At 32.1% G+C, this 15,913-nt stretch overlaps 1 protein-coding gene and 1 long non-coding RNA gene across 2 annotated transcripts; both read left to right on the top strand.

Annotated features, from left to right (window-relative positions):
* The first annotated feature begins 475 nt into the window (after positions 1 to 475).
* Positions 476 to 1,504, top strand: LOC149478528 (uncharacterized). The gene is made up of 3 exons (XR_016317449.1): positions 476 to 593; positions 721 to 782; positions 857 to 1,504. It is a non-coding gene; the product is annotated as an uncharacterized LOC149478528 (long non-coding RNA).
* A 4,421-nt stretch (positions 1,505 to 5,925) lies between these two features.
* On the top strand, positions 5,926 to 13,851 carry LOC149478527 (uncharacterized). Its single transcript, XM_089709261.1, has 3 exons — positions 5,926 to 6,004; positions 11,973 to 12,089; positions 13,108 to 13,851. Exons 1-3 carry the CDS (start codon positions 5,984 to 5,986, stop codon positions 13,573 to 13,575), a joined length of 606 nt encoding a protein of 201 aa, XP_089565387.1. The 5' UTR covers positions 5,926 to 5,983; the 3' UTR covers positions 13,576 to 13,851.
* Positions 13,852 to 15,913: the final 2,062 nt, after the last annotated feature.

The following is a 15,913-nucleotide window of genomic DNA, read 5'->3' as shown; positions in this document are numbered from 1 at the left end:
ACATCTCTATCAGTGAAAAAAGTCATTAAGGTGATGAATTAATTTTTCTAACATTTACGGCCCTTTTTAAACCTTCGTAATTTTTATATTATTAAAGTTGTCGTGATGAAAATTCTTGACAAGAAAGTTCAATAGTAACACAAAACGTCTACCGTTTTAGAAACATGATTCCATGATATTTTCTCGATAGAAAAAAAATACAAAGTTATCATTGTTATTTTTTTTTAATCTCTGGCATCTTCAAAATAACAAACGTAAAGTTACGACTTTTTGGATATTAACTATAAAATATACAACCGATACGTCTACCGATTTAGAATTTTGAAATATGCGATGGTTTTGAAATAAACAAGAAATACTTGAAATTAGCGCGCGACCAGCCAATATAGCGAGAGCCGCCCTGCACCTTCCTACCCCGATCGCTGCACGAGTCATTCCCGCTACGGCCGTCACACGGGGAACTTGTGTTGCTCGCGCAATCGTAACAAAGGGTGACAACACGATAAGACAAATGGGGACAATAAAGAAAATAAGAAGAAGAAACATAAAGGTTGGAGGAAAAAGAATGCTTACAATTGGAACAAATTAATGAAGTAAGTTGGTTTTATTTTAAATTTGATGATAATTGTATTATAGACGATGTTTGATATGTACCCCTGTTTTAAGTACATAACGAACGTGTAAGATTTTTTTCATTTATAGCATAGATAATCTTTTCAGAAATCCGGAATCCAGAAGGAAAATAAAACCACTGATTGTTCACAATGTGAACCCACTCTTTCGTAAGTACCTTTATTCAGTCAAAAATGTATGTGATCAACGCTCTACTGGTTTTATCGCATGATTCCATTTTTAGCAAAAAGCAACAAAGTGCAAAGAAATAAAAAATCATGGTGAACTTAGTGGAAGTATGGTGGACATAATATGGAACAGGAGCTCATTGGAGTAGTATTATATTTAAAAAAATACGAAAAAATTTCAAGAATTACATTTCTTAGTAGGTGGTAGATAAGTATGTTGTATAAAGAATTTGATGTTGATATTTATTTCATTTATACTTACTACACCTGTGCGGGAAATTGCTTAGTACTAAAACAGGTTTATATTCATATTTACATAGTAATGTGAGTTTTCATTTCGAATAATTTTGTGTAAGTATATTAAATTGAGTTCCTGGGTGATCTGGAAACACAATTGGGCCCGAAAGATGGCGCTGCAGTCACTCCTCCTAATCACATGAACCGATTTGGATGAATATTTGTGTGCACATTTCATTGTTGTGGGATGATTGGTTGATTCGTTTTCACATTAGCTAATATTATGTATTTTTTTGTAAACTTAATTTAATGTTTATAATACATTATTATTGGTATAAATAAGCCAGTGTTCGTCTCACATTGCTGTACCTGCCTACCTACCCTACCAGGGCCTAACTTTGTTCTGGCTATTTTATTTTGATTATTTGTAATGAATAATTACAATTATAATAGAGTGCAAAAAATAAATAAATGCGTCAATATATTTTGTGTTTTTTTTAAAACAATTTTTTTTTTTAAAATCATTCCGACCGCGGCTTTGCCCGCGTGGAATTAGGTTATATCGTGAATCCTGTTTTTTCCCACAGAAGTGTTCAGTTCGGATAAAAAGTATCCTATGTGTAAATCCAGGCAATTAGCTATATTTTATCAAAATTGGTAATGTAGTCTTGACGTGATTAAGTAACAACTAACAAAAAAATATACAAATTAACATCCAAAGTTTCGCATCAGTTTTACTGTATTAGTGATATCTTCCACTCTTGAGTCTTGACTTTGACTGAGAAGAATTAGGGTTTATAACTTCTTTCAGAAATAGTACCTTTCATTTCTGGGCATGATGTAATATCTACGTCAGCATCAAATTCTATCTAAATGAATTCAGTAGTCCGCGTTATTGAGTACCTACCATTTCATTTTTTCAGAGTAACAATATTTTTTGTTATTTTAAAGATTATTTATAACCTGTATTATTTTGTAATAAAGTAAACATTACGAAATAATAATAATTATTAATAATGTTTAAGTAGTTGTTAAAAAGAAGATTATTTGCAAGCATTGTTTATAAGCAAGAAAATAAAACCAATAAATCAACAATTAAATAAATGTATAACAATATTATAACTGTATGACGACTCCATACATGTTTGTCCCGAGTCGGCCAGCGGCAGCGCGGCGAGTTTGCAAGAATGACTTCGAGCACACCCGCGTTCGCGATAGCGAGCTATTAGACTCCGCCCGCCAAGCAGTGGATTTTTTTTGTGTATCGTCTTAAAATCGGTCCAGTACTTTTGGAGCCTATTCAATACAAACTAACAAACATACAAATCTTTCCTCTTTATAATATTAGTGTAGATTTAAATAGGAAGGAAAGGAAGGAAACCACGACAGACTGCGCCAAATAATTAATAAAAACGGAATAAAACAATATTATATAAGATCGTTATCAGCATTGTTGTGCCATTGTCTGCTATCGGAACTAGGAAATGACCGTACAACGTATAATCTAGATAAACAGAAGCTTTTGTTTATTTCTTTATAGTTATTGAGGTATGCAATGTTTCTTTGGGTTTGTGGGCTAGTTTGATGACTTACTAAAATGGTGTTTGCTTCGATGTAAAGACGGTATTTAGGTACCGTATTTAAATAAAAGACAATTTAATACTTAACTAGCTTTCTGCCCGCAACCTCGCCTGCTTTGTCTTAAACCTTATAAATTATATACTTAAACCTTCCTCTTGAATCACTCTATTAAAAAAAAAGCGCAGCTAAATCCGTTGCATAGTTTTAAAGATTTAAGCATACATTGGGACAGAGAAAGCGACTGTTTTATACTATGTAGTGATACTGTAGGTATACATTTACTGTAGTTACTAATTCGGTCTCTAATTTCTACTTATAATACCTACATTTTATACTAGTTCGAAACTGAATCTTAGGCTTATCCAGTATTTAATCTTTAGCAAACTTGAACCTAATTTTATACACTAGTTAACTACCACAAAGTAGTCGTAAACATCTCATCAAAGTTTTCACGTTTATAATATTGGAAGAAATGGGATAGGTTTACCTCTACCTACTAACTTAGTAAAACATTGATATGATAATTATTAACTAACTACTACATCTATAGTCTATACTAATATTATAAAGAGGAAAGGTTTGTAATTATGTATGTATGTATGGTTTTCACGCATAAACTACTGGACCGATTTCAAAAATTCTTTCACCATTAGAAAGCTGCATCTACACTGAGCAACATAGGCTATATTGCATTTTAAAAAAAATTAGAGATCCTTACCAAAAATGCAATAATGTACCCCAAGGTGTAAAAAAATCCTTAATAAAAATTCTGTCATCGCGTTCGCTGCGGAATCTATTCCTTGTACGAGGATGGTTCTTATGAAAAATAATTTAAACATGTACCTAGGTACCACGGGCGAAGCCGGGGCGGACCGCTAGTTGCAAATATTTTTGAATATCAGACTTTTTTTTCTTTTTTAATTTTCTGCAACACTCTTTTATCAATAATCGTTAATATCAACGTCTAAAAATAAAACAATGAACTCGAACACTTGAAAGTTTTAAATAAAATCACTTGCATAAAGTCATATTATAAGCTCTTTTCAGCCAACTTAAGTCTGTTATAGAGAATATAGTTTCTCTACTTTTGCTCAGTTAGTGCATAAAGTAGAAAACAAAGAAAACTTTTAATAATGTGTGTTTCTGGGCTAATAGAATGGAGTTAGGTAATATTGTATAGATCACATTAATGGTGGATGACTTGCAGAATTTTTGGAGCGTGTGATATAATATATAGTTTGAATTGGGTTTGATTCTATGGTGTGTATGTAATTGACTTTTTATTTTGGATAAAGAAAACAAATTGGCACTGCTGTTTCTTATTACGTAGGTAAATATAATACAGTAGAACCTCGATAACTTAAACCTCGATAGCATAAAAACCTCTGTAACTTCAAAAAATTATATGTTCCCTTCCCATCAGAGCCCAAAACCTCTTTAACTTAAAATACGCAACCTCTATAACTTAAATAAATAATCTCTGTATTGGCCCTCAGTAACTTAAAGAAATGTTTCCACAACCTCTTATAACATAAAATTATTTGTCAATGAGTCATTTTGAAAGAGTGTCAAAACAAAAGGTTTCGGTATTTATTGCTTGCACGTGTTTACTATGTATTGTTAACGTATACAATACATTACCTATTGTTTGCTTTATCGAAATCCTTCAAAGCTTTGCGGCGGATAGCTTTATGACAACGACTTACTTGCATCATAAGTTTTTGATAGTTGTCCTGGAAACATCGTTTTACTTACTGTGTGATAAAACTGGCTTAAAATGAGTCCAAAAAGAAAACTAACAACCCTCACCTACGCCGATAAATTAAAAGCTATAGAAGCAGTGAAAAATGGATAGACCCTTGATAACTTAAAACCTCTATAACTTAAAATATTTTGTGTTTCCCTTGGACTTTAACTTATCGAGGTTCTACTGTATTATTAATAAAGTACCTACATAGGTAGAGATTGTCTAATCTAAAAATGAACGCCCCTCCACTAAACTTAATTGTTTCAATGTGTGAGGACAAATAATTATTGAACCACTTTATATGTGTGCGCGCGTCGATTCTACTGCAAACTTTGACACTCGCGCACTGATTTGTCAACTAATCGGGCGATCAGTTCAGGTGCCTAGCATTGTATGGCGGGGAGAGCGCGCTATGTACGGAATGACACGTCCGTTCTGTCGTGCATCGCGTCATTTATGCACTAGTTGGCCAACTGGTCCTGTCGTTCGGGCATGGACGGGACTGGAGGACTGAACGACCAATGAGGCAGACCAATTTGTGTGTATTGCGTCTATACACGTACTTTGAATGTGAGCGTAAACACAGTGGAGGGGCGTTCATTTTTAGATTAGACAATCTATACAAATTACGTATTACCTTTTGAGAATTACGCTATCAACCTAACTGTGCCTTATGAGATATTCTTATATTCTCATTATCTTAAATCAGTGTTATTTATCATGAAATAACAAAATGATGTTTTTTTTCAGTTACTAACGTAAATTATATTTACTTAATAAACCTTACAAAAGCCTTAACTACAATATTTGAAATACATACTCTGCTAATCTGCTTATTTCTGTACTAAACGGAATAGTACTCCCTTTTCTAACCGAAATTTGGCCACAAGTCCACAATTTACGAACAATGCGATTATATGCTATTTGCTACAGAATTATTACCATGGGGAATATTTAGTAGCTAGTTGAGAGAAAACTAGTGCTCCTGTTTTATTTAGTAAATGTACAATTTATAGAGAAATTCAAGTATGAAAATACGTAACTATGTTGTCATTAGCATCTAAATCTATATATTATTATGTTATATAAATGAATGTATTGCTAAGTGTAAATCTTGAGAACGGCTCGACGAATTCAGCGGAAATCGCCGGAATCGACCAAACTCGTGAAATTATTGGACGAGAAACAAATCTGCTCTTACGATTTGCGATCTTCGTAAACTAATTGATGGATATGGTTATAGCTGGTACTCACGAAGGAATGTAGATACATAAACAAAAATAAATGATATTCTTTATTATATAATACGATATAACTTTAATAGTAATAGCCTAATAACTAATAGCGTAAGTGCATGCACGCATTATTAAAACGAAAAAGCCAAACCGTCCATTATTATTAGACCTTTGTTCTCTTCCAAGTTCCTAACAAACGTGGTTCTTCATATATTTGCTATAAATATAAACCAATCTTAGTTCGCTGTAAGGTGAACGTAAAAGTATACAGTTACAATGGACAAATTGAACAAAAAGTCCATAGTTCCGACTTACCTGTCACTTTAGTATAAAATAGATGGAGAATTTATTATGACATCAGTACACTACGAGCTGAAACTAAAATGTACACTGTACAAGCATATGTGAGTTATTTTTAATAATTATTAGTGATAGGCGTAACGGCTGAATATATTGTGATGTGGTTTGTGTATGTGCGCGGTTGATTTTGTGTTTGCAAAAACTATGAGTAGATTTTTAAAGTTTTAGTGTGTGAAGTAGGTTGTTAAAATATTTTTAGGGAAGATAACATTATTATCTACTTTTAAACAGGCTTCAAAAGGAATTTACTTTCATAAAAAAAATGAAAAAAAAAAACATACGCAAACGTGCGTTCATATGTTTACGAAGAAAAATAATTAACCCAAAAATTATTACTCTTACGTCTTGATATGTAATTTAAAATGTTTATTTCTTCTATAAAATAAATTTAAAAGCTCCATATATACTACGGCACCTATCTGCACCCTTAACCTCTTTTTAATTACAACAGCGGGCGAGAAGAACCTCTCAGCATAATGACTAAGTATTAGAAATTAATGACTGCGATTTTTTTCTTATTAACAATTTCTGGGTCAATTCTGTAATTAGTTTTTTTAACGAGAGATAGATAGAGGGCATTTTTATTTGATTCTTAATTGATTGACTTAAAATGAGCCTAATTGTATAGATAGAAAATATTACAAGGAACTTTTTAACGGAATTTGGTTACCTATTATTTGTCTCTATATTTTAAATTAAATCACGGGTTGACTAACCGCTTTGCCATAAACATTTAAAGTCTCTTGATACCTCTAGTTTTTCATAACAGAAAGTTGAATATAATCTTATATATAAAATTCTCGTGTCACAATGTTAGTCTGCATACTCCTCCGAAACGGGTGGACCGATTCTCATGAAATTTTCTGTGCATATCGGGTAAGTCTGCGAATCGGCCAACATCTATTTTTCATATACGTACCACGGGCGAAGCCGGGGCGGACCGCTAGTGTTATATAACAAATATCTAAAGGTGCATAAATAATGGGTTCAAGATGAGTGAATAGGTTTCCGTTTTAGTGATGGATTTGCATGATCCCGATTTTCCAATTAAATCATACTTTACCCACATCCACTGTTCCTATAGATGTAGAAAAACATCATGAGAAAATTGACATTTCCAGTATCAAAGTAAAGGTTTTATATTATGTATGTAGGTATTCAGTAAGATGTATTTAAATATCATTGCGATTTGCACCTGATAACTTCCCGATCAAGTCTTCCGTCCCATTTTGCATCGGTATGTAAAACATAGTTCTATCTAAAATTTTTTTCTAATATTAAAGCGCTTCACACACGGTGAAGATACTATAATATTTTATCTTAAGATACTGTTATATTTTATGACCCACAAAATTACGCGTCATTTGTAACAGGATGGTGGTTCTACAGGGGTCTTAGTACGCAATGACAAAAAGAAAAATGATGGTCCGAACGCTGATACCGGATGCGTTAAGATACTGTAATATAAAATATAACAGTATCTTAAGACAAAATATTATAGTATCTTCACCGTGTGTGACGCGCATTGTAAATTTCATAACGATGGATGGCTGAATGTATGTGGCTCTCACGCGAAATCCAATGACCGTATTTTGATGATTGTCACTAGTAGTTGTAGTAGTAGTTATGTAGAGCGCATAAGCTATAGAAATACTGGCTTTTGCCTGCGACTTCGTCCGCGGTGAAAACGCGTAGCAAAATCTATAAGAAGATTATAATCCGAATGCTACTCACCTATAAAGGCTAGGTACTTTTCATCGGGGCATATTGTGAGTGAAACCGCGAGTCGTAGCTAGTCATTATTAACTTCCTATTTACGCAGTAAATGGATTATATTTTGTAAATAATACGAAGACATTAGTGATGCAACGAATACGAATACGAATATTCGTATTCGCCGAATAGTAGACATTTACCGAATATTCGTATTCGGCGAATATAAGAATATTTAAAAACGAATATTTTTGTACGCAACTCTATTTACTACAGATTTAAAAATCGCGCGTAAAAATATGACGTGTTTAGAGGTCCTTAAAAGTTAAAACCGCAACGACCGACTGCTGATCCTTTTTTCTTTTTTCTTAAGAAAAGAACGAACTAAAGACTTTTTTCAACGGCTGGAAACATCCAGACTGAAAAAAAAATCGCCTAAAACCAGAAAATCTACGAATTTTGTGTTTTAAATAAAAATTTGACTATTGTTAATTTTAATTATTAGAAGAGTAAACATTCATTAAATAAATAAGCCTTTTATTACCAAGGCGAAATATTCGTATTCGTATTCGCCGAATAGTAGGTTTGATATTCGTATTCGTATTCGTATTCGTAAAAGTAGTATTCGTTGCATCACTAGAAGACATATATAATATTAGATAAACAGAACTTTACTACTTAGTACATAAAAATATCACGCTTTCAAATTAATGGCAGTGCGAGCCACAGTGTTGGTTATTTCATACGAAATAAAAGATGGCTGAAACAACAAATTATCCACAAGAACGAGAAATAAAATACATTTCGCACTTTTAACGGGACCGCAAAAAATAGTAAGGGCTCGGTTATACAGCGTGGATAGCGATTTTCGGGGTTATATTTTAATGAAAAACATCGTTTTTATTTGTGTGTAACAATGTGTTTAGGATTTGAAAAAGTGTTATTAATGCGATGTATATAGAGTAAAATGTTATATTTTTTTCATCTGAATATCTGAATAGGTAATACTTAAGAATTTGCGTGATTGAACGCATTATTCTCAGGAATAACAGGACAAAAATTTCAAAAATTCTTTCATCGTTATATTATGTAGATATGTACGTGATCCCTGAGGGCTAAAAGCTATACAAAGCCTGGGCAAACCGCTACTATTTTTATAAGGAATGAGTTTTCTGTTTATTATATTTACATTACTAATACTACATTACATCGTCTGTTATATAATTTTTGCAGCTATTTATTAACCCAACCCAATCCAAAAAAAGCCGCGGACACAACTAGTATACCCTACACAAAACACGGGAAAACATTTCGTTCAGCTAAGTTTCGCATTCAGTTACAAGAAGCTTTAAACACACGCTCACAAACACGTTTTATAGCAGACGATGCATCAAGAGCATCCGCTCTTATCCAACTGTAAAAAGCTTAGTGTGAATGTAAACATACGGTGGTTAATTTTGTACGGACACGCCGCAGTTGTGAGAGAGAGTCATGTTATAATGAGAAGAATGCTTGTTATGTTACTGTGATGTTATTCTTAAATAAATAGTTAGTGTTATCGGAATAAAATCATTTGAACACAATATTATTTAGTGTTCTACTTAATACTTACACTCTTAGTTGTATACGTAGTATAGTATTATTAGTCTGTGCTCTTAGTTTTACATAATACATATACTATACTTTCTCACTCTGAATACATTATAATATTATGTTTGTTATTATCACAAGTTTTTGTGTGTAAATTATAAATCTCAATAAATGCGCAACTAACTAACTAACTATTTGATTTATTGAAAAACTATCGTTCTAGATTTGGAATTAAACTTTAAAAGCAGTCCTCCTAATACGTACATATAAGCCAAACATTTGGGCTTATATGTACGTATGTGTGTGTGTGACTGTTACTCTATCAAGTATCATGCGAAAATCTCCGAACAGATTTTGATGATGCTTCTTATAAATCGACTCCCAACTTAGTTGCGTTTTCACGCGTATTATATAAATTTCAATATTTAACTACGTACAATTTAATAACAATAAACATATCAAATAATTCGTCAATAAAATATCGCAAATAAACGCGCGTCTAAAACGCCGCGTTTCTCCGCTCTGTATTTCCCGTATAATAAAGAGCATTGTGATTCATTGCTTGTGTGGTCTGCCGACTACTAAACGGTTGAAATATCTCGCAAGCAGCGTATCGGTTTTAGCTGTGTTATTGGCCTGAGAATTTACTAGATTCCCGGTTTGAGGATATGAGTTATGTGTTTTAAAGTTACTAAAATGACATTAAATGTTCGTAAAGTCAACAATATTATAGAATTTCTTGATCCTACTTTTGAAACCATAAATCTAAAGCGAATAAAGACATCTAAACAGATAGATTACAGATAGATTAATCAAATAGAGAAACTAATATTTTTTAAATATTATGTAATTCAGGACGTCTGAAGAACGGTTTGCCTATGATTAGGTATAATGAATAACTAAAAATTACTTAACCGGCGAGGGAAATTCGTTGACCAGTAGAAAGCTTATTTCCGAACAACAGGCTTTTTTCTGGCTTACATACTGTGACAAAATCAGACGGAGCTAGAGCTAGCAGTTAGTAATACCTAAATACAATAGTTTTAGAGTAACATCTCAGATAATTATTATCAGAACTAAACACTATACTAGCTTTCCGCCCGCGGCTGCGCCCGCGTTTTCAAGGAAAAATCCGCATAGTTCCCGTGGGATTTCTGGAATAAAGCCTATCCTATGTGTTAATCCAAGTACCCTCTATATGTGTGCTAAATTTCATTGTAATCGGTTCGGTAGTATTTGCGTGAAAGAGTAACAAACACACACATATCCTCACAAACTTTCGCATTTATAATATTAGTAGGATACCTAAGCTACTCTATATTCCACAGTACCTAGGTAGTTACAAAGAAAACGTAATAAAACAGTGACGTCACAACCCAATAAACATAACGCTATAACTCACTTCTAACCCCATTTTATTATGTTCATATTAAAGTACAATATAACTGGAATAAACAGGTTCCTTTTATCCTTGAAGTGTATGTATTACGGCCATAATATGTATTCTCCGTACCGTTTTATGTGCAATGCATGCAAATAAAATTCATTTATACTAGAACTGTTGATGTAGGTCCTTGATGATAGCTTGATCCCGTGGCTTCACTCGTAATACACACTGGATATAGTAGATTGTTTTCCAGATTATAGGTAATCTATCTCTGTACGAAATTTCGTACAGATCGGCTGTGCTGTTTTTGCGTGAAAGTAACAAACAAACACTCATAAGAACTTTCGCGTTTTAATGTTAATAACTAAGTATATATAATTTGTCTTCGAAAATTAGTTCAATGTACAATTAGTGATTTGAAATCTGAATGCTGTAACATATAAAATATATGAATAAATAAATAATGAGATTCGAAATAAAACACCGGTTACTATAAAACAATTCAAATAAATTTAAATATTTGTTTTTTAGCCTTACAAGCTAGTTAAGAGCGCATATTCTATTTAACGCAAGTCAAAAACTCCGCGATCTATTACGATAGATCGCGGCTTGCGCTATCCTTTTACTATGAACAGCATAGGTCCACAGGAGAGCGCCGAGCAACATGTCCTCTCTCTGGAAAGGCTCGCTGCCGACTGATTTTAATCGGGTCGCGCGCAGTGTTTTATAGTACTTTAAAAAAATTGTAGAAAAATAATAGAGGTACCTTAGTTGATTTTTTAAATTTTATCTTATAAGTAAGACATTCTTTTATTGCAATATGTATAAATTATATTCAATAAAGTCAAATATCTTGGTGAAAATAATCATTTTGTCGACTATAATTTCTAAAAAAATTCACTTTGTTCGGATTTTAATTTCGTAAGTTAGGAGTCCAAAATAAAAAAATCTTTTAACTAACTATTTTAATAAGGATTTTTGCAGTTAGTTAAAAATAATTGTGTGTTAGATCTGTCAGCAATTTCAGATATTTTTAGCTTCGAAATTAACACTAAAAGTGAAATCAAGTAATCATCGGCTCAGTTATCTTGATGGTATTCACAAATACTGTATTAATTGAAAAAAAACTCTTAACTAACTACATAGACTATAAAATTTCCTAAAATTATTAGTAATTCATATGTTTGTAAGATAAGTGGTTGATGGACAATCTGGTTTGAAAAATCACATATTTGAGCCAAACAGCGCACGGACCGCGTACACGGCCTTAATAGTTAAATTGAGAGAGATTGAGAAATTATAGAGAATTAATTCCATTGCAGATTTTGTGTGCCATTCTGGCGACATGTTACGCCGGCAACCAGCAATGGACGCCATACAACAATATGAACATGCAAGCATATTTACAACAGCAAATGCAACAACAACATGATCAACAGGTTTGTACATTAATTAAAAATATTAATATGAAATATTTTTGAATCCATTTATTATCGAATCTATTACTTATTAATTTATTATTGAATCCTAAATTAACACATATATTTCATTAAATTTAATGATAATTCTACAGTTATGTACTATATTCGCTCAGATGAAAAATAACTGTAAGTAACTATTGTTTTTTATTGGAATATTAAATCATTTTTATTTATCGAGAACAGAGTTCTTCATTCGTAGGTAGTAGGCTAGTTACGAATCCTATTTACGAATAAGCTAATCATACTCATAACTTGATCGCATTGGATAAAATTACAAATGATATTAAAATATGAATTACCATTCACACAATGTCTTGATTAGTTTCTGAACGATATAGAATTACATGGCGTACAATGCGGCATTTTACCTTCTTTCATTTCGATCTTTTTATATTATACAACTCCATTTTTCTCACATAATACTTGCATAATCGCTTGAACAACCGTTATTGAGCGGGAAAAAGAAAAAAAAACAACCTGATCTGTGCCGGCGGACATTTTGTTCTTTCGCAGATAAAAAAGGCGCGAAATCGTTGCCGTGGGAATAAATTAATTTCACTTTCGCGTTTCAATTTGGTTGTTTTTTTTATGATTATTGGTAAACATTTACTTACTAGCATTTGTATGTTTTATTGGATTCGATATTAAGATAAATTTACGTTTAAATAACCATCTCCGAAAGTTTTATTCAAAAATAAAAATCTATTATTTCGTGCCGGAACAAAATAAATATCTAATTTGAATATAAATCTATTTCAGAACTAAAATAGCCTAAAGCGATATCTTTAGAAGATATTTAACAGTTATTTGTGCGAAAATAATTTTTGATTGGCCGTACCATTATTTCTACTCTTAAAATTGTTATACAATAAAGCTCATCAGTGTAGTCTAGACTCTAGTCACAAAAAAGAAAAAAATCGTCGAGAGCAATGCATTGTCTATTACATAATGTTAATCTATTTTTTATCTGTTATAGTTTCAACCAAGCGAGTATTCAGGTTATGACGAAAGCAGTTCTGATCACGGTGACTTCAATTCATACAATGGCCACGATTTGCAACCACATTCTTACCCAGTTCACCAACACGTTGAAGAAGAAAACCCAGAAGAAATAAAACATTATAAAGAGGTCGTAGTACCAATTCACAAGAACGTAGAATTCAAAATAAACCAGCCAGTTTTGATACCGGTACCACATCCCGTACCGATTCATGTACCGGTACCGAAAGCGGTAGTTATACCGATTATAAAAGAGGTATCTATACCTGTAGAAAAATCTGTACCCTACCCAGTAGAGAGGACAGTTCATGTACCAAAGATCAAGGAAGTTCCCTTCGAAGTTGTCAAACATATTATTGTACCGGTCGAAAAACCTGTACCTTTCAAAGTCCCTGTATACGAAACTATAATACACACGAAAAAGGGATCCCATAAAATTCGTTGATTAATTGTTTAAAAGATCCCATCTTTGTTAATTAATTGTTAAAAAGATCCCATCTTGTTAATTGTTGTTGATTGTTTTATGTGTGAGTGTTGTATGTTGTAAATATTGTTGTTTAGTTGTTAATTAGTTTTAATGTTAATAAATGTACTGTATACATTAATTTGTGTTTAATTGTATGTCGTGTTGGAGTCATGCGAAATATAATAATATTATAACCTATATTGTAAGTGACTTTGCGGGCTTTCTGACATAAATTAAATTATTTATGAAATGGACTTGTTTTACATAGACGATGTGGAGTGAATGCCCTGATATTAATTTAGTCTAGATATAATATAGACGACAGTCTATGTAATATTTGTAAGGTATAAAGTAGAATCTCGAGACTTTGTATGAAATTTAAAAACTATATTTTATCTTTGTGAATGTAGCCTGATGAACAGATGTGTTGAAGATAATAATGTTCAAATGATAATCGAAAAACTGTTAGTTTGACGATTTTTTAAATGATTTCTATGGACTTTTGGAATGAATAATATTCGATATATTACACTCTAGTGGAAAATAATATTTCATTAATTTTTTAAATAAGTAGAACAGTGCTTTTTACTTATACTATATTAGAAAGTTTGGATGTATGTTAGTTTCATAGTATAGCCTAATTTCTGCTGTTGATCTTCCAAAATTGTAACTATCTACTGAACCGATTTGGCTAAAATTTTATATAGAGATAGCTCGGAATAATATACAGACTATTTTATATCCAGACTACGTAAAACCGGGATCTCAAGCTATATAACATGATTTGTTTCAAGTACCCTGAAGATACGATCCTTAACTGCGTTTATTGCTAAGTGCATGCTATAAAACGAATACCTAAATATAAAGCTGAGTAAAAGTCATGAATTAAATTAAATTATTTTCTTATAAAGATAATTAATTTCCACCTCATATAATAAGAATGAAAAACATCGTCAAGAGATAAAACTAAAATCGTGTATATGGTACCTACTTCATTAAGTTTTAAGTTTTAACATGCATGTAACTAATAAAGAATAATCTATATACCTATATAAAACTCAAAGGTGACTGATATTATAGTGATCTATCAACGCACAGCCCAAACCACTGGACGTATCCGGCTGACATTTGGCATGCAGGTAGATGTTAGGACGTAGGCACTAGGCATCCGCTAAGAAAGGATTTCCCGAAATTCTTGCGGGAACGGGGAAAAACGGGGATGCACGTACAAAGTCGTGGGCGGAAGCTAGTTCATTTATAATTTTGTAGTGATAAAATTTCTTTCATTACAATATTTTGATATTATCAGATTTCCCTTTATAAAACGTCATAAATGTAATTTAACGATAACATTATAAAATACATTGATTTACGATTTTTTTAGAATATATAAATAACTCAACTTTTAACAATTAGTTTTGCTCATAATAACATCTACAATAAAAAAGCTACACACAATAAAACATATGTATTTAATCCACATACGAGCTTATAAGAAATTTGTGGAATACCGTCCTATATTGCATTCCGATCCAATATGTGGGGCGGATTTTCTTCCGTATAAATGTAAGGAATTTGAATTAAATAAACTTTTTGTCTATTGCCCTTGCGTATTGATGTAGTGGTTTAGATTATGTCAAGTAAATAGGAAAATTTTCATTCAATAATCATTTGATCACGAGAAAATTTTCTTTTCACAGAAACACAGAATATTGTAAATATCTTCCAAATTAAGAGGACAAAGATTTTACAATTACAATAGTATCTATATTTTACGTCGTGATGGCTATTAGTAAGTAATTGTAATGATACACATCTTAAAACAATGTTAAATTCTCGTAAAATGAAATAAAAAAATTGTTGAATCCACCAAATTCCATATTTTATCGATAATGCAAACGTTTATATTATGTATTTTTTTTAATGTATTAAATAATCATTTAATATATTTGTTCAGTTTATATAATAAACGATTGTACCCATTGTACCTTATCAATAAATATATTTGACTAGCCGCTCCGCGCGGTTTCACCCCCGTGGCTCCTCTCCGGTTAGTCTTAGCGTGATGATTTATAGCCTTCCTCGATAAATGAGCTATCTAACACCGAAAGAATTTTTCAAATCGGACCAGTAGTTCTCGAGATTAGCGCGTTCAAACAAACAAACAAACAAACTCTTCAGCTTTATAATATTAGTATATAGATTAGTTAGTGTACAAACTTTAAACCACACATTTGCCACGAAGAAACAACAAGGCGCGTGTAAAATATATAAATATAAAACGTATAGTGTAATTGGTCTGACTCCACAGTCCACG

Source organism: Colias philodice, chromosome 22 (assembly GCF_061535455.1).
Source record: "Colias philodice isolate Cphi_HAF_F1 chromosome 22, ilColPhil1 Martin Lab GWU primary, whole genome shotgun sequence".
Classification (NCBI taxonomy): domain Eukaryota; kingdom Metazoa; phylum Arthropoda; class Insecta; order Lepidoptera; family Pieridae; genus Colias; species Colias philodice.
The sequence above is the reverse complement of the archived record's forward strand: the minus strand, read 5'-3'. Positions and strand labels throughout refer to the sequence as shown.

Bases quoted from the DNA above. Each gene is read 5' to 3' on its own strand.
- LOC149478527 (XM_089709261.1), top strand. From the start codon at position 5,984: ATGTACACTGTACAAGCATAT. The intron at 6,005-11,972 runs GTGAGTTATTTT...ATTCCATTGCAG, and splicing joins TGTACACTGTACAAGCATAT to ATTTTGTGTGCCATTCTGGC. The intron at 12,090-13,107 runs GTTTGTACATTA...TATCTGTTATAG, and splicing joins AACAACAACATGATCAACAG to TTTCAACCAAGCGAGTATTC.